Raw genomic sequence first — 20,199 nt, forward strand, 5'->3', positions numbered from 1 at the left:
AAATGTATAAATTTAATAGCAGTCCTATATCAGGGCTACCATAATTACACATCAATATACCAATGCTACTGCAAAGTGATGCCTGTACTTATATAGCTCCAGAGATCTCTACAACGGCAAATTTAGGACTTATGACAACGCAAAATTATATTGAACAGTCCAAACAGGTAGCAGAACGTTCTTATAGAGATGTATAAAATTATGTTAAAAGCACTGTGGCAAATAGACTAAAAAAATACATGCATCAAAAAAACAGATGTTATTCACCTCACTGGACTTTTGGGTATCCCTGGAATCCTCATCAAGACAATCACTTTTTATCTTCAAACTACTAGTACTAGTCCTAAAAGGAAGAGGAAAAAAATGCTCCAGTAAGAGTCTGGATAAATGAAGTATTAAGGTTACTCCCAACATTATCCAGACATCAACGAATCACTGGACTCTAATATGTACTGACTTCTATAAGTTGACATGCAAAGTGCTTTCATTATATAAACTACTCCCAAAGTGCCCAAATATCAATCATACTTCCAGTCACCACTTAACATGTTTGTTAGATCTTAATTGAAGTGATAAATAAAAAATAAAGACTCATTAGCGAAATACAAACCTCAAGTCTCTCTTCTTTTTTTTGCTCATTGCAACTTTTTTTTCTAAAAACAATTGTTCTTTGAGCACTTCTTTTATACTGCTAGATTTTGGCTTCTGACCTTTGGAAGACTTGGGTGCAGTACTTGTTATCCCTACACAATGATAAAAAAAAGTACTTAAAACAAAATATACACAAACAATCATTACCATATTATACATCCTTAGTAATGAACACTTTATAAAATGTAGCCAGCTTTTAATGCAGGCATCTTGCAACATTGTTTACATCACTTGGATGAAACCAAACCATTTCATATCATCCATACAGTAGTTATCAGGAAGAGAACAAGTAACGGTTTGCATTACTCAATAAGAAGACTCAAATTGCCCTCTGCAGTTTTCTTCAACAGAATTACATAGAGGAATATGCTACCTCCACAAAGCACTTTTTCTCACCCAAAGACAGTTTCCACAGGGTGGTAACAACCACTTTGTCCACATACACTTTTTCCAAAATTTTACAACCAGCCAACCATTCTGTAAACCAGGTCTGCCAATGCCCACTGAAAGTCCTGGTGAATTAAACTATCTGCCTATAAGGAAACTATACCCTGCCACAAGAGTCTTGCTGTTTGGATACAGTGGGGTGAGAGGAAGAACAAAATGAAGGGTCTCACGGGGAGCATTCTGTGGGATCTTCAGAATGAGTTTTAGGTTCCATGGAAAAAAGGGAGAACGTTAAAGTGTCTGAAGATGGTCTACTCTTTGTAAAAAGACCTTGATGTCTAAATGCAGAGCCAGCAGGTGCTGAAACAAGAGTGAGAAGGCAGAGACCAGTACCTAGAGAGAACATGCAGCCAGCCACTACCCTGGAGGAAAAGCAGAAAATGAGAAGTATGAAACATTGACAGAAAACACTGTTCAACAGACACATTTGCTGTTAAAGCCAGTTTCATTATACCCCAGGGAAAAAAAAAAAGAAGACAAATAGAAAAAAGGCAAAGTTGATAAACCAGATATGCGCACCAGGAATGCTTGGACAAAATCCACCCCTTCCATTCTGACCTTTCACATGATGCGAGTGGTTGGGTCGATGTGCACCGGTAAGAGATTGCCCCAAGATCTGGCGAGGTAAAGGGGGTGGTAGTAGAACTTGCTATTTAGTCATGATGCCCATACATAGTTTTGGGGACCACTAGCCTTGATGATTAAGGAAGCCTCCTCCCAGTTGCCCAACCCTGAAATATAGGTCACAGAAAGCAAAACACTGAGCGCACTGCAAAAGCCTCTCAATTCAACACCTCAGATCCCCCCCCAGTAGTTGGGATGATTGATTGCTCTCCGATGAAGATCAGAAGGACTTTTGTACTGTGCTGGCCCGGGGAGGCAGTCTAGAACTTTCAGGGCTCATTGCATATTTTACACCCAATGAGCGAAAGTAGCTACTGCAGCAGAGACCAATCTCTTTTGGGTTTATTTCCGTGGAAGGAACTCTTTCTGCCTGTAGCATCCTTATCTTTTCTAGAGCCATCACAAAGAGGACCTCTCTGCAAAATCATCATCATTATCGTAGATTTGTGTAAAAAGGCAATGCAAATAGAAATTCTGTCTGCGACCACTGAATTAGTTATGTAGGACACATCCAAAATATCAGATACATCAGCTCAACCCTAAGCGTTGACATTGAAGGGTCACCTTTGCCAACTAAGCAGCTGAAAGTCTGGCCTGAGGGCCGAACCTGAAGAAAAAAGGCGTTTAGAAGACCTAATTTCTTGACCAGGGAGTCCTCAAACGATGCCACATCCAAGGGAGGAACGATGGTGGTCCAAGACAGACACAAAACTGGAGGGTGACCAGCTGAAATGGATTTCTACAACTACAGATCACTCAGAGAAAAGCCATAGTGTTTGTGGAGGTCTGCCTGTTGCTGAGCGCCAACTCATTAGAGAACTACTATAGAGTAAAAAATAACCAGGTGACAGGACAGGTGTCTAAAGAGGAAGTGCAAGGTTGGCTATGGTCTTAGATAATGTGAATGCACGGGGCCAAACTACTACTCTAATGAGACAGTCAACAGAATAAATCACTCACAGCCAACCAACAAATTCTGGGGGTACATGCAAATTTTTTTTGCCACCATATACGTCCATCACAGCCTTGTCCCAAACATTCCCCAGGAGTGTAATTGGGTAAAGATAGTGTCTGCACATTGAGAAGTCATCACTGCACAGGCTACTATGGTGGGCTGGAGCAACTCTGGTTGCAGACTAATTGGAACATAGAAGACACACAGGTCATACAGGAGGATGTCTACACAGGGTACTCATATCTGGTAAACGCAGAGACACTATGTGCTAGTCTATCACATGTACAGGACAAGACTCGTCTTGCATCCTTCAGGTGGGAGTTTCCAGGGGCCACCACCTAGACTCACTCGTCCATAGATGCCTCAACCACATCACAATCAACATCTTGGAAACCAGGACAAAGCCGCCATTTAGTTCTCACAGCACTGGGATGACCATGAGGAAACAATCAGCAATGCGGCATGGGTGCCACAGCAGTGAATGCCCCCTCCTCACTTTGGGTATTCAGGCATTCACGTGACTGGCAGCTAGCACCGAACATAAGAGGTGGGGAGTGGGACTCATGCAACGGAAGCAGTCAGATGTGGATATGTTAAAAAAAAAAAAAAAAAAAAAAAAAACACTGCCACACTCCAGGAGACCCAGCAATTATACTTCAAAATAAATCAATTGACAAGGTACTGCGCTCACCTCCTACACAGGACACTAAGTAAAATATTGAAGAGTAGCAGGAGAGTAGGTGGGGACATAGAAGAGAAAGTCACTTGTTTTCCAGTGTCCAGTCTCCTAGAGATGGAACATAGCTCACCATCTGTGTCCCCCTACTACAGAAGGAAAAACTTGGAACAAGGGAAACCTTTATAAAACTTTGTAAGGGCAACGTCACATGAGCAACTATAACACTGCCTTTTAAGCACAACACAGATCACAAAAGCACAGACATGAATAAGTTATTGCTATCCATTATGCTATGCACAACTGTTGCACAGATCATTTTTAATCATTCACATCAATTCGTACAGAGACAGTTTCAGCTCTAGGAACCGAATAGTTCTGCAAGTTTCAGTCACCCAAGAACATTCCCTGTAAATAGAAGGTAATATAAATGCTACAAGTAACTTGCTGTACCTGGACTCTTCATTTTCAAAGTCTTAGTTTTTTCCGCAGCTTTCTGCTTGCGCTTTTCCTCTAATCTCTCTCTCTTCACTTGTCTCCTCAAAAGTCGCTCTTCCTTTTCTTTGGCCTGAAAGCATATATTATATCAAAAACCATCAATGAGGACAGCACATACTTAAAAACACAATAAAAAGTCTAATTTTCCGTGTAGCTTGCATATTTAAAAAGGTAAAAAGCAAACCCATATTAAACATACCAAAACAATATGTTAAGATGAATGAAACATATTCAAGCACATAATTAGAAGAGAATCGTTGCCATTTACTTTCACGAAAATTCTAACAAAAAAAAAAAAAAAAAGGATTGGTTGAAAGGACCATTAAATGTACACAAAATTGATTTATTTAAAATCTATTACTAACATTCACACATACAAATGAGTAAACGTTCCAAATTTTGTACTCAAGATACATTTACTTTTGCAGCCAAGTACAGGCTATAGCTCAATGATCTCAATTAGGAATACAAAAGGTTGATGCCTACATGACTGTTTAACAGGAAGTTTACCGTATATAGTACAGACAGCTAAAGCTCCTCCTACTGTGTCCTGATAGGACCGCATACAGGTATAAAAAAATAGGACTTTTACACTTATATTAAATCCATTTCTCTAAGTCCATAGGTGGACACTGGGTATAGAGATGGACAGGGCAAACAGGCACTTTAAGAACCTTTGTTAACTAAACCCTAGCTCCTCCCCTCTATACCCCACTGCCCGTTTCCTCAGTTTACGGTTAACCAAGCCCATAGAAAGAGAAAGAGAAAAAAAAAAAAAACACACTCTCAAAAAACAAGGCAACATGTCAAACAGTAGGAGAAACCCTAACATTAAGGGAAAGTGAACGTTTCCCCCCCAATGGAAGAGAAACAAATTTTACTCAAGTATAAAAATCCTATTTCCTCTGGCCTCCTTTGAGGGACACATTGGGGACATCCCAAAGCTGCATTACAGGAGGAAAAGCTCAGAAGAAATGGCACAAAGCACCTTTCTTCCAAAACTTGCATCCTTGAATGCAAACACATTAAACCTGTAAAACAGAGAGAACGTGTGCACAGAAGACCAGCTGCTCAGTAGAGGCAGTATGGCGTGGCGCCCAGGAAGCACTGACTGACCTCAGCAGAGCAAGCCTGAAGATTATCTGGAACAGGCTGCACAGTCCCACTATAAGCCTGATGTATTACCACTGTAATCCACCGAGCAATAGTCATCTTGGACGCTGGCCAGCCTCTCATGTGTATCATAGAGGACCAGAAGATCCTTTGAGTCCTAAGCACATAAGTACGCAAAACACGGTCCACATAGAGAGAACGAATTGAAACTTCATTCTTTGAAGACAAAGATGTAGTCAGCGTAGGAATAACGATGTCCTGATTTAAGTGAAATCTAGACACCACTTTATTGAGGTATGAAGGCTTGGTCCGAAGGACTGCCCTATTCTCATGAAAAACAAGAGGAGACTTGCAAGACAAGGCTGCAAGGTCTGAAACCATTCTTGCTGAAGAGATGGACAAAAGGAAGACAGTCATCCAGGTTAAAAACTTGAAATCAACCATAGCTAAGGGTTGAAAAGGCGGATGCTACAAACCAAAAAAACTCAATTTAAATCCCAAAGTGCTACCGGAGGAACAGACTAAAGTTTGCACATGAAGCACCCCTAAATGAAAGTTTGCACATCAGGCATCAAAGAGTGTCTTCTTGGAAAGTAGACAGAAAGAGCAGACAAGAGAATTAAGGAGCAAACCAGCATCAGCCCGGCCAGCAAGAACATGCGCTACCTGGACAATCGAAAAAAGGAAGTAGGAGAGCCCTTCTTTTTACACCAGGCAATAGTCTTCCAGATGATCCCAAAGCAGTTTTCGATCCTGAAGCATGGTCTGCACCACTCAGACAACCCCTTAGTTCAAAGGCTCATGGCTTCAATGGCCACGTCGTTAAAGCAAGACGTTCCAAACCTAGACGATAAAAGGGACCTTGAGCTCCGGGTGTAGTGCCTGCTGCTACAACTGACCCCCCCTACCATGGGGAGAACGTCCGTGTACCAGGCTCTATGTGGCCAAGCTGGCACCACTAGAAGGACTGGAACACCATCTCTCATTACCTTATTCAACACCCTATGAAGCATTGCTACCGGTGGGAACAGGTAAACTAAGCGGTACTGCCAAAGAACGGACATGGCGTCTATTGAGACAGCTAGAAGATCTCTTGCCTGGGAACAAAAGAGGTGGACCTTTCAGTTCAAAGGAGACGCCATCATGTAGACGTGCAGTTGACCCCACCTGTGCACCAACTGGCGAAGCACCTCCAAATGAAGGGACCATACTTAGCTTTCCAATTTTCTACCCTTGGAATAAAGATGGCCATGACCGCCGGAACATGAGTTGCGGCCCACTGAAAGATCCTGTGCATCTCTCGTATGACTAAGGGACTCTTGGTGCTGCCTTGGTGATTGAGGTCATTGTGCTATTGAATCTTGACCGTCCGTCAATGCATAAAGTGTTGCATGCTGATCAAAGCACGAAACACTGCCCACAGTTCCTAGACATTATTATTATTATTAATTTTTATTTATAGGGCGCCACAAAGTATCCGTAGCGCCGTACAAGGACAAACAATGGCACAGTACAAGGTGAAACAGCACAGTACAAGTAACAGTAAGCACTATAACTCTGGGGGCTCAGGCACAGCATGAAAGAGAGGGAGGGAGGGGAAAAGCGAGTACAGGCAGGTAACTATGGCCCAAGAGGGTGGGCACGGATGACAGGTTGAGAGTTACTGAGGGGAGCGGAGAGAAGCGAGAGGAGACAGAGGGCAGAGGGACTGAGAGGAGGTGAGCTGAGTAGCTGGAGAGCGCAGTTAAAAGTGATGGAAACAGAAGGTAGGAGAGCCCTGCTCAAAGGAGCGAACAATCTAAAGGGAGGGGAAGACAGACAGACACATGGATGAGACGGAGAGACGGGAGGAAGGGGGAGAAGGGAAGAAGGAATGAGAAAGAGAGGTAGCCGACCGGTGGGAGTTTAGGCATGAGACTGGAAGGCTTTAAGGAAAAGGTGGGTTTTTAATGTTCGTTTGAAAGAGGACAGATTAGGGGAAGTTCTGATGGAGCGGGGGAGCTTGTTCCAATGGAGGGGAGCGGCGCGGGAGAAGTCTTGGATACGTGCGTGAGAGGAGGTAATCAGAGGGGAAGAGACATTGATGGGAAGTTTGGATTCCTTCACAGTCCAAAACAGAGTGTGAAGATAGATGGCCCCCCCAACACCAAAGGCTGACAATGGTTGTGATCAAGGAACAATCCTAGATGGAGAAACGGACAAACCCTGCAAAGGGGCCAGCGTTACTTGGCGCCAACACCAACTACAGATAGGGATGTAGTGATAGCTTCCATTTAGTAGCAGGCACAGACCAAAACGGTTTTCATACAATAATAGGGGATTCTATCAGCCAGATAAAACTAGCTTAGCTGCTGAGATTATTGTCCTCTACGGAGACTATACGCAAGCTCACTCCTATCAGGAACCTCTTTCAGTACCACAGAGCTGTTACTGGCAATGAGTTAACTGCATGTGTTATAGCTGACAAGGTCACACATTGCAGGAATTACACCAGCCTTATCATAGATGCACTAAAATGTATAGCTGCTGTGAACAGTGTCCATCACAGAGACTGTATATAAACTAACCTATACCAGGGACATTTTTTAGTACCACAGAGCTATTACTGGCAACGAGCCAACTGCATTTATCACTGCTGACTATGTCACACATTGCAGGAAGCACACCAGCCTCAGTATAGATGCGCTATTGTGTAGTGCTTCATACTGTCAATAATCCAGAACAAGCCTTGTATTTAAAGTTTACCAATATCACCATACAAGCTAAGACTACTTTGAGCTAGGGGTTTCCCCTCAGTAAATCCACGGAGATCAAGTATCTCACTCCATTAGCTGCCTGCTACATTTGTTACAGTGGTGACTAGAAGCCTTATAATACTAATACCATAAGAGACACGGTTCTCATTCACTCTTTACATCATTCTGTCTTCCTACTAACCACCACTTACCAGTAAATGGTCTGCTACCAAGGATTTATACAAGATATTCTCTGTATCCATCAGACTATCCCTTTATATAATAGATCCCTATCAGTTGGTGTTTTTGTTTTTATCACACGTGTGTGTGTGTATTTGTAAGTAATTTTTAATATATTTCACCTTGTCTTCCGGGAGGATGTCATTATTAAACAATAATCATTAAAAGTTATATTTTAATCAACATAAGGAGTGCTAATTCATCCTTCTAATATGAACCCCTGTTCATTATTTTTTCTGTCTTAATATAACAGGACCAGCACCCCCACATGCTACATGTTAAAGATTGATATCTTGTCATATACTGCATGTGGGTGTTTCCTTCCAATCCCTGTGCAGAGCATCTCCCCCCCTTAGTTACTTTAAAGATTTGCTTCTGCAACCATCAAAGGAGCAACTGACGCACATCAGGAGACAGACAGAATATCTGTCCCAACAGATTTAGATGGGACACTCGTGCATGAAACCAAGCAAACGAGACCGCCTCGAAAGTCGATATCATCTTGCACAAAACTCTCATGCTGAAATGCACAGAGATCCGCTTGACAGCCAAGGATATTGTCGGGAGGTAAGAACACTCACTGTTGTCGAGTGTTGAATAAAAGCCCCAAAAAGATCACCTATTGGGTTAGGGTCAACTTGGACTTTTTGAAGTTGAGAATTCAACAGTGGGATTTCAGAGTCCAGATCACTACATGGATATGCGACAGAAGTACCTCAGAGAATAGGACTTCAAAAGTAGATCGTCCAGGTAAGGGTTGATTGTAATCCCCTTGGACCTCAACAGAGCAATCATGACCGCCATGATCTTGGTGAAGACCTGCGGGCCATTGCCAGACTGAAGGGAAGAGACCGAAATGTGCAGTACTTCGACTAGAGCGCAAACCTGAGGAAGGTCTGAAGACCCTCCCAGATGTGAACATGCAGATAGGCTTCCTTGATGTCTTGAGCCACCATGAACGCCCACTTTTCCATGTCGAGAATCACACACAAATTAGTATAGGGGATATCATATATGAGATGGGCACAAATTGTGTACTATTTTAGTATGTAGATATAATTTATAGGGATGTATATTCTCCTATATATAGGTTCAATTCCGCCAAAAAAGAGGATTTATGTACTTACGTTAAATCCGTTTCTCCGATTCCTTCTGGCGGACACTGCTTACCATGGGTTGTGGAGGGGAGCTCGGGAGCTGGCACCTAGCTAGTTAACTTTAGCACTGCTGACAGAATCCTCCCCTCTACAATCCCCCCGCCTCTTCCTCCTCAGTTATTTAAAAAGCCCCAAGGAGAAAGGTCAATCAACCAAGAGCATACAGAGGAAAACCAGAAAGGAGGGATCGCAGTGTCCCCCAGACGGAATCAGAGAAACAGATTTAACATAAGTACATAAATCCTCTTTTCTCTTTCATCCAGTCTGGGGGACACGGCTTACCATGGGGACATTCTAAAGCAGCCCCCTAAGGGTGGGACAGCTCTGAAAGCCCCGCTTGTAGAGCACTACGAGCGAAATTTGCATCCACGGATGCGAATACATTAAATTGATAGAATTTGGTAAATGTGTGGACAGAAGACCAGGTGGCTGCCCTGCAAAGCTGGTCGGCAGAAAACCCCATTTCTCGCTGCCCATGACGTCCCTACCGATTTTGTGGAATGGGCCATAAGTCTCTCTGGCACAGGACGGTTAACCCTTAAGTAAGCGTGCTTAATGGTTGCCGTAATCCATCTCGCAATGGACTGTTTTGAGGCTGGCCAGCCTCTTTTGTTACATAAAGAAGAAACAGAGAATCGGCACGACTAATCTGAGAAGTTCTTTTGACATAAATACGGAGAGCCCTAACCACATCTAACTTTTCCATAGATTGTTGATCAGAATGGGAAGTAGATGAAAAGACCGGAACTACAATTTCCTGGTTCAAATGGAAAGTGGACACTACTTTTGGAACAAAGGAAGGGAGGGTTCTCAACACCGCTCTGTCCTCGTGGAAAACCAGATATGGTTCCCAGCAAGACAGAGCTCCTAATTCTGAAACCCTACGTGCAGATGCGATAGCTAAAAGAAAGATGACCTTCCAGGTAAGACACCTAAAATCTGCCGTAGGTAATGGCTCAAAAGGAGGCCCTTTAAGCATATCCAGTACCAGGTTAAGATCCCATGGTGCTGTAGGCGGAACATAGGGAGGCTGAATATGTAAGACTCCCTGAAGAAAAGTCCTGACGTCTGGCAAGTCCGCTAACTTTAGGTGAAAGAAAACTGAAAGCGCTGAAACCTGAACTCTTAATGAACCTAAACGGAGCCCTGCTTCCAGCCCATCCTGAAGAAAGGCCAATAAGCGAGGGAGACGAAAAGAAGATGTGTGACAGGACTTATTTTCACACCATCTAATATATGCTCGCCAAATACGATGATAGATGCGAGCCGAAACCGGTTTTCGGGCTCGCAGCATAGTGTTCACTACACTGAGGGAAAAACCCCTAGCTCTCCAGAGGCTGGCTTCAACAGCCATTCCGTTAAACTGAGCTGAGGTAAATTCTGGCGATGAAAGGGGCCTTGTAGAAGAAGGTCGTCTCGTGATGGAAGACGATATCCTTGTCCTACCACCATGGAGATTATGTCCGCGTACCACACTCGACGCAGCCATGAGGGAGCTATTAGAATCACCGGCTGACCGCCTTGTCTCACTCGTCTGAGTACTCGAGGAAGCATGGGAATCGGGGAAAACAGATATCCCAACCTGAATTCCCATGACATGGACATCACGTCCACCGCTACCGCTAAGGGGTCTCTCGCCTTTGCGCAATACCTGTGAACTATCCGGAAGACCCCACCTCTGAACTAGAGACTGAAATACTTCCGGGTGGAGGGACTACTCCCCAGGCATCATCGCATTGCGACTGAGGTAATCGGCCCTTCCAATTTTTTATTCCTGGAATGAACACCGCCGAGATTGCTGGAACATACTGTTCTGCCCAAAGGAATATCTGAGCTACCACTCGCATAGCAGGTGCACTCCTGGTTCCTCCCTGTCTGTTGACATATGTCACAGCCGTGGCATTATCGGACTGAACCGACTGGGTGGCCCTGAAGAAGAGTCTGGGCCCCCCGGAGAGCTAAAAGGATAGCCTTCAATTCTAACGTGTTGATTGATAAGGCTGATTCCTGGACTTACCAGAGGCACTGGAGCCTGAGGTGCAGGACTACCGCCCCCCAACCTCTCAGGCTGGCGTCTGTCGTGGCTATGATCCATGACCATGGAGCAAAGGACCTGCCCACCGCCATGTGATCCTGATTTAGCCACCACTGAAGTGATTCTCTCGCCCTCGGAGACAGCGAGATCCTCTGGAGATCCAAGTGTAGGTGGTATCCTGACCATTTTGTCAACAAATCCCACTGGAAGCACCAAGAATGAGCCCGACCGAAGGGGATGGTCTCGAAGGAGGCCACCATCTTTCCCAGCAGCCGCATGCACAAGTGAATTGAGGGGCTGGGAGAAGACAAGACCTGTGATGTTATACTCCGAATTGAACTGATCTTCTCTGCAGGCAGGAACACCTTTTGCTGACTGTTGTCCATAATGAGCCCTAGGAAAACCATGCGTTGACACGGAACCACCTGGGATTTCTTTAGGTTTATCAGCCACCCATGGCACTCGAGAACCGCCAAGGTGAGGGATAAGTGCTGACGTAAGCAAATCTCTGAGGAGGATTTGATTAGCAGATCGTCCAAATAAGGCACGACCTGAACTCCCTTTATGTGAAAACACGCTGCCATTACTAACATGATCTTCGTGAAGACCCTCGGAGCTGTGGAGAAGCCGAAGGGAAGGGCCCAAAACGGATAGTGGAAGGACCCCACTGTAAATCTTAGGAGAGACTGATGGTCGCTCAAAATGGGAACGTGGAGGTATGCGTCTTTTATGTCTATGGAAGCTATAAACTGATCCTTCTCTAAGCCGTTTATTACAGACCTCAGGGATTCCATCCGAAATCTGTCGACCCGTAAGTGCACATTGAGGTTCTTCAGGTTTAAGATGGGCCGAAAGGACCCGTCCGGCTTCCTGACCAGAAACAGATTTGAATAAAATCCCTGTCCCTTCTGGTCATCTGGGACCCTGCAGATGACTCTTTGCGAAAGAAGAGAGGCGACACAGGCCTGTATTGCCTGTCTTCTTGTTGGATCTCGGGGTAGCGGGGTTATGAAGAAACGATGTGGTACTGGACCCAGCAGATCTATCATGTACCCCCTTGATATAATGCCTCGAATCCAAGGGTCTTGGGAGGACGCTGGCCACTGTTCCTGAAACAAAGACAGACGTCCCCCCACTGGCGCCACCTCCGGCAGAATAGAGTGGTCGTCAGGACGCAGGCTTCTCCTGGGTCTTGGAGGACTGGCGTCTAGCTGCAAACGAGGATCTACCCCTGGTAGAGGAGCCTTGCGCATTTGGTTGTCTACCTCTAAGTGACTGTCCCCTAGGCAAGGAGTTCCCCCTAAAGGGCTGACGAAAGGAGCTGACCAGAGGGGTCCTGCCCCTATTAGAGAATACCGGCAAGGAAGTGCTTTTGCCCCCTGTTGCCTGGGAGATCATAGTATCCAATTCTGGCCCAACAAACCTGCTGCTGAAAAAGGAATGGTTTCAACTGACTTTTTTGATTCCGAATCTCCTTCCCAGGATTTCAGCCATAATGTTCTTCTTGCTGAAATAGATGCAGCCTGAATAGAGGAGGACACAGACGCCGAGTTCTGGGCCGCCTGATAAAGGTACCCCAATGCCTCTTTCAAATGTAAAGCCAGAGGAAGTAAATCAGAGTCCTGTAAGACCTCTGCCAGTTGGTCTGCCCCTGCTTCCATGGCTCTAGCAACCCAAGCTGAAGCAAATGTGGGCCTAAAGGAAGAACCCGCTGCCACAAATATAGATTTCAGCTGGGATTCCACTCTGCGATCAGTGGCATCCTGCAGAGTTGCTGAACCTGGGACTGGTAGTAAAGTGTGTCTGGCCAACCGTGCTACTGGAATATCTACCTTAGGAATAGTCTCCCATCGAGCCACGTCTTCCTCCTGCAATGGACACAGGGAAGAGAATCTCCTGGGAACAGAGAACCTTTTATCAGGCTGTTTCCAGGCTCCCTCTGCAATCTCTCTAAGTTCTACAGAAGGGGGAAGGTTCTGGAAGGTCCAACGCCTGTCTAAACGCTCAAACCAAATCATCTATAAATTTGCTTTTATAGTGTTCTCTTCCTGTTCCAAAGGTTGAACCTGGTCAGGATCAGAATTTATTTCCCCCTCCTCCTCTGAAAACCCCTCTGAGTCTGAAAGGACCAAAAGGGGATTAGCAGAACTAGGCCGCTTTCTTTTAGCAGACGGGACGTTTGGGGATTCAAGTAACTGGTTTAGCTTGTCCAAACCCTTTATAAATGCTGTGGACCATGCCGATTCAGTAGGGACAGGGGCCTGGTCCGTAAGCAATGAGGAAGGTCCTGGTAAAGACGTTCCAATAGAACCTGTGGAAGCAGGGAGGTCTAATGAATTAGCATTATTAGCCACCGAGGCTGCCACAGTAGATAGCAACTGATTGGATTGAGAAACCATCTGTGCTAAAGAGGAAACCGACCGTGTCAGGGAGTCCACCCAGGCCGGCTCCTCCTTCAGTGGGGCTGGAATATGCTGGGTTTGCGCAGGGGGAACCCCTGCTTCGCAGACAGAGCAGAGCGCCAACAGGTCCTTCTGCCCACATGGTAATTTTACATTACATCTTGAACATGTAAAATACTTTGCTATTGGGCCCTTTCCTTTATCTGTCATTTTTATATAAAGGAAGGCACACCAAACACAGCCTTAAATAGTTAATTTAGCTGAGAGAGACAGAGAGAACTGAGAGAGAGAGAGAACAGTGGGAAAACAACAAGTAATCAACTAATCCGACATAAAAGTTGTACTTGTAATTTGTTGTTAAACAAAATAATATATTGGCAAGTAGGAGAACTATAATATAACCCCTACTAGCCCACTTTGCAGTCAGCAAATACAGCAATATGTGTTTAAATAAATCAGATACTTAGCCCACAGGCCAAACAGGGGAGAAGTCCAACAGCAGTGTCCTGGTGCCTGCTCCCTCTGATCTGTGTCCTTTTCCCGGGCTTCTCCTTGGCGCCAGAAGACCGGGCTAGTCCACTTTTCTCTGGAGGGCAGGGGAGTTCTATGTCTTAGCTCCCCCCCCCCTCCTTAATGCTGTCTCTCTTTACAGTTATTTCTCCATTTTTTTTATAGAAAAGAATGGTATGTGGCAGAGTAGTGGAGACCTCCAGAGTTGAGGTCTCTGCAGCGGTTTGCACCCCAATGCCCCCTCCTATAATGAGGGGGGATCTTGGTATGGCCCCCTTTCTTCTCCTCGCTCCTTCCGCGGATCCAAGCATGCCACCGGCATGTGAAATCTCCGATAACCGGCACTCTATGCCTGCAGTGGCAGCGCCGGTTATCGGGGAGGCTCCCAGAGTGACAGCGGTCTGGAGAGACCGCTTGTCACTCTGTATTTAGGCACCCTGTTCTTTCCTCTCTGTCAGCGAGAACCTCTGGCTCTCATCTGACAGATTAGTGCCTGCGCTGCTATTCTGGGAGTGTGTTCTCTATAATAGAACACACTCCCAGGTCTGCCACCTAGATAAAAGATCCCGAGGACAAATAAAAAGTAAAATTACTTGCAGTACCAAAACACTACCCAACTCCATGGGCACCTAAAAAAAAAACTGAACAGGAAGAGGCAGGGGGATTGTAGAGGGGAGGATTCTGTCAGTAGTGCTAAAGTGAACTAGCTAGGTGCCAACTCCCGAGCTCCCCTCCACAACCCATGGTAAGCAGTGTCCCCCAGACTGGATGAAAGAGAAACTACATTAAACTGTGGTGAATAATAAGTCCTCAGTCCAGTAGCACCCTGTTTCGTCACACTGTGTATTACAGAGTTAAACAACAGTTGCTTTACTGCCACTTTAAGCATAAAGTTTATAGGGAAGCAAATGTGTACTATTAGAGATATGGTTCACAAAAATAGACAGGAACATTTATATATAAAATTGTGTCTGTGCTTATGTATACACAAGCTATGATTTTAGTGCACTTGGGCAGAGCAAACCATGGTTTTATAGGAACCTATAGGCTTTACTCTTGGAAGCTGTAACTGAGGAACAGAGATTGATGCACCTCCATTCTGGATGTGAGCCAGGTTCCCCAACGTCAAGTAGATGCTATGTATTAGAATAGTAATTCTGCTCCTACCACACAGGTTTCAGGTAAGCTGCCACTTAAGTGTGGGCCAGTGTTCACACAACCTACATCATTAGCAACCAAAGGGTTAAACAACCACAGTATAAACTCACCACAGATTGTCGGCGTTGTTCTACAGTCAGTTCATCATCAGAATCACTGTAGTATTTAGAATACAGGTATGGTTTGTGCACATAGGCGTGTCGTGTCCCCTTGGTCTTGGTTTCGCTCTGCTCGCCTGACTTGGCTTTCTTTTCTGTCTCTCCTTTCTCTTCATCTGAAAAGGGGAAGAATAAAATATAAATACAGAATGGATTACAGTGAAACGTGTTTGTATATCCAAAACAAATAGTAAGAGCACCCCTCCTTGCACATTACTTTGGGTTCACATTTTGTCTGTTTCCATTTTGCTGGTCTCTGAGAAACGGAATGAGCCTGTGAAATATTGTACACTTTTCGGGGAACCGAGGGGGGCGTGTGGGGGGGGTTGGAGATATGACAAACCTAGGATGGGTGGTAGATGTCAATCACAGGTGGAATGTCAATTTTGCACCACAAGGGGGTGTCAATCTTCAGAGGAGAGGAGGGGGCGCCTGAATAAAAGAAACACGCGTTTGCCAGCAGGTCACTTGCTGGTAAATCTTAAAGACAGTGCTTCTTACTTAGGGGTCTTGTGTATAGCTAGCATTTGTGCATTACCTGGGAACTTAAAAATATTATTGGTGTCTAATTAGCATTTGTTCAGTATCTGGGCACAGGACTTTCTACTCTAAAAGGAATTAAAGCCTGTTTAAGGAATAGCATGAAGCAAAGCGCACTGAATAATCTGATGCTGGTTTCATTAGAGGGACCAGATCCTACAGACTTTGATTATGAAAAAGCTGCAGACGACTGTGCCTCTAAGAAGAGGAGAAGAGTTTATATAGAAAATGTTAATCTAGAGGCTAAATCAGTACAAGGTCAGGATTTCAACATTTAACCTGTGCAAAGGCCCCCACCAGGCTACTTTTTGATGCCACCTAGCCGGTAAAATTTTCTGGGGAGAACACTGTAGACTATTACTGGCTACCCAGTACACCCATACTGTCAAAAGGAGAGTTAAAAATTGTTTTAGACTGTGCCTTCTTTTAGCTGAGCAACTTAACTGTGACACTACATTGAATAAAAAGTTCTAGAAAAGAACTGTGTGGACATTCATTTCCCTAAAAGGCAGTAAAGGCTGTAACACATTCATTCCCAGCCATGACAACCATGGAACAACGTAGTCCCCAATTTTGGTATCTGGGAAGTTATGGCTTTTCGAAAAAAGAAAATCTCTACTGTATCAAAGCACAAACTTAGAATACAAAAGACCATGGTGTACAATCAGGACAAACATTAAATTAGGACATTAGACTTTTGAAACTTGCCATCAGAAGTAATTTCACCCTCTTCTGTACTATCCGACACGGCATCTTCTTCCTCACTTTCTTCTTCAAACGAGGATAAGTCACTGGTGTGAACTGAGCTGACAGTCACGTCCGAATAAGCATCCACATCAGAATCAAGTGAAGCACATTCTAAAATGCAAAACAGGACAGACACTAAATAAATGACATTTAACAACACATCAATAAAAAAAAAAAAAACGACAAACTTGACATTTCAATTGGATTTTAGATAAATAAATGTGTCTGTCTTTGCAAGTAGGGTTAGTATTGCTAAACCCAAAGTTCTAAATGACTGAAAATTCTCTATTTATTAAGATTAAATAAACAATACAATTGATGTTCTTTCAACCTTTGGTGCCAGCGTGCATATTATGGCACAATTGCTGCTCAAACAAAGGAGGGCAGCAGCCATGGTAGAACAATCCTTACTAAGAAACCTGCGTCCCACACAAATACACACACATATGTTTGCCTCTTTAAGAATTGTTTGTAATTGAATCCGAAACAAGAATTCTGGAACAAGGAAATTTCCTAATTCATCATTGAATTGTAAATTTCTGACTCGTTCTTAACTTTCTTTAACTGCCCCGCACAGTGGCAATGGGATGTTTAAAAAAGAAAACAAAACAAAAGCTAACTGTTGTAATAAAGTAAAGAGAAGATAAACGCCTACCTTCCTTAATAGTGTCAGCAGTCTTTTGCTTACTGCTTTTTTCAATGATAATATGTTTAACCGGTTCCGATTCAACTTCTTTCTCTTTCACTGCCTTTTCTTCCTTCTGCCTTGTGGTATCGTCGCTCTTTTTTACATGTTCATTTCTTTTTTCTGCCTTTGTTTCTTTCTTTTCTTCCTTGCGCTCTGATTTTTCACTGACCTCTATTTTCTTCTCTATTTTCTCAGTAGCTTTAGATTTCTGTTCATCGCTGTCATTTGGAGGGTCTTTGCTTTGACAGGAGCTAGTTGCTTCACTGACTGAATTTTTATTGTCTTCAGCTGGAGGCAAAGTATCATTTATATCTTCTGGCTTCAGAACCGGCTTGACCACTTCATTTGAGATTTCCAGTATCGGCCTTTCATTCTCCTGCATCTCTTCTAGACCACGTTCCTTTTCAGCAGTGAGGTCTACACTCAGCTGTGGGAGAAGCTTTCTGGACACCTTGTCAGTATTCTTATGGTTTGTGTTCTCTGTGAAGGCCCAGGCAGTTGTAGCTTCTTGATTCAGGGAACTTATAGTTTCCAAAATAGACATTGCATCATTAGCTACGCTGGTGCTGGGTCCAACCATAGACGTAGAACCTTAGAGGGAAAAAAGGAGACGACACAAGGAACATAAGACATCTTGTTATTGACATGTCTTAAGTTAAACCTCACAGACTGTATAGGTAATTGAAAATTAGACAACTGCAAACTCCTAAAACACAGGAAATTCCAGACACCAGTCAATTACCAAGCCTCCACCTTTATCACCTGTTGTGGTGGCTCCTTACGTGCCTGAAACACCACTCTAAATGTGTTTCAAGCAGTGTGGCTCTTAAGGCGATTACCACTGGGGTTAGAAAAAACACCACTGGCACCGCATGTGAAGCACAATTGGTGCTATGCTCCCATTCTCATACCTGTTTACCTGCCTTTACTAACCAAAGCTAGAAGCCAAAGGCTTTCAAATACACTTAAAGCAGGTCAGTTTATATGTAATGTCTCACAAAAATACACTGATAGGGAACCGTACAAAGACATAATACTTGGATCACACTCTGGAAAAAGTGAATAGCGAAAAGATAATAAATAAAAAATGTACCAGCGACAGATACAGACGACTCAGATTTTTCTTCAGTTCGTTCATGATTTGCATTTGCATCTTCCTTGTTATTTAATGTGGCCAAAAAGTCTTGCACAACTTTTTCCACTTGAGGTCTAAACGTGTGGTTTATCTTTGGATCCACAACCTGTGATATAATGCGGTCAATACCGGAACCGAGCATTCCAGACCTGGAAGAAATAGCATATCACACTGTCAGTGTAGGTAATTCACAGGCTTTATTATACAACAATGTATGGTGAAAGAAGAAAAAAAAAAAAACATTGGGTCTGGTGCAATTGTCTGTGTGTGTGTATGTTAGGGAATTTAGACTAAGCTCCAATGGGGCAGGGACTGATGTGAATGAGTTCTCTGTACAGCGCTCCGGAATCAGTGGTGCTATCTAATTAAATAGTGATGATGCATAGCGCCTAGTGTTCAGGCAAGGCAGGTTGCCATTATCATAGCCAAAGTGAATGACACATTAACTTGCAGCTGTATGTAAACTGCCTTGCTAACAGCAATGTGTGCTTCAGAAGACAGATTACATTTTATACATGTTTATCGCTTGTTATTTACAAAAGACTATTTACTGTGAATACATTAGTGTAAATCATCATGCAGGTTCCAGCCAGCAAAGACACCAATTACATTCAGTACATATCATTCACTTATCATCTAATATATAGATGTCTAGTGGCGTGTGTTAGTCTGTCTGTCTAAAAAATAAAACCAAGCTGCAGCGCCACCTGCTGGGCGGAGTTATACACTGACCTAAATTCTTAGTGTGTGTGGAAAAAAAATTCAGAAAGGGCTGAAATTTGGTATACTAAGATGTTTTTAATTTGTTAATTGTTAAAAGTGTTTATAAAGATTTTAAAAAAAATATATATATATATTTCTTGAAGGAGAAGTGACAGTTGGAAGTGGTTGGTAGTTGAGGCCTGGGCTATGGCCCAAATGCATGACAAGAACCTTTTTAACACCTTAAGTAGCTTGATTTGACTAGAATGCATGAATATCATGCACGGGTTAACTTGTTTTTAAATATGTGAACAGATATCATATGCATCATTTTAATGTAAGGCATTTTTGGTACTTAAATGAGAAACTGTATAAGGCGGCTAACAATAACATGAGAAACTAATTAAAACTGGCGCAGATGTAAATGTGCAAACTAACTAGTTTTTGCAAACTACAGAACATTTTTCATTCTTTCACTTTTCTAATAGAGTTCAGAGCATAAAACTTGACATCTCATTGGTTACTGTGGATTACAGAGCTTTATTTGCAGTTAATTGTACACCAGTTTTCAGAAGTGTCTCTGACTGTGCTGGCTGTGTAAAATAACAATTGTAGATAAGGACACGCAATGTATCCTTAGATCAGAAAACTGTTAAGCTACAGCTTTCCCGGCAGTAGAAATGATCTGACTCACTTGAGCACCTGCTGCCTGATGTTATTTCTCAGCTGATTCTTGTTCAGGTGAGGACTCCAAGTGTGGCTTGCCAAGTGGTTGGATACAAAATTGTCAACCCGTTGTCTCAGATTTTGGTATGCAGGCTATAAGGGACAGAAATACTCAAGGGTCAATCTCACACTGATCAGAAAGTCATAGTGTTTATGACTTTTGAGCATTGAACTAGTCCATTATCTGAAATAAGCAACTTAAAATAAAATACAGTTAAATTTGAACTCACATCCTATAATAACTAGCAAAGATGATATAGTTGTTCAGTGTACAATTGTTAATGACGATCATAACAGTAATT

At 43.4% G+C, this 20,199-nt stretch overlaps 1 protein-coding gene across 1 annotated transcript in view; it reads right to left on the minus strand.

Annotated features, from left to right (window-relative positions):
• The window catches only part of BOD1L1 (biorientation of chromosomes in cell division 1 like 1), a 41,304-nt gene that overhangs the window by 17,329 nt on the left and 3,776 nt on the right, over nucleotides 1-20,199 (minus strand). Inside the window, exons 2-9 of the mRNA XM_075194670.1 lie at nucleotides 19,866-19,990; nucleotides 18,428-18,618; nucleotides 17,302-17,925; nucleotides 16,608-16,757; nucleotides 15,312-15,475; nucleotides 3,807-3,921; nucleotides 611-743; nucleotides 268-343 (exon numbers count right to left, since the gene is read on the minus strand). Of these exons, the coding sequence (XP_075050771.1) occupies nucleotides 268-343; nucleotides 611-743; nucleotides 3,807-3,921; nucleotides 15,312-15,475; nucleotides 16,608-16,757; nucleotides 17,302-17,925; nucleotides 18,428-18,618; nucleotides 19,866-19,990 (1,578 nt within the window). The remainder of the gene's footprint in view (nucleotides 1-267; nucleotides 344-610; nucleotides 744-3,806; nucleotides 3,922-15,311; nucleotides 15,476-16,607; nucleotides 16,758-17,301; nucleotides 17,926-18,427; nucleotides 18,619-19,865; nucleotides 19,991-20,199) is intronic.

Source organism: Mixophyes fleayi, chromosome 1, assembly GCF_038048845.1.
Source record: "Mixophyes fleayi isolate aMixFle1 chromosome 1, aMixFle1.hap1, whole genome shotgun sequence".
NCBI lineage: Eukaryota > Metazoa > Chordata > Amphibia > Anura > Limnodynastidae > Mixophyes > Mixophyes fleayi.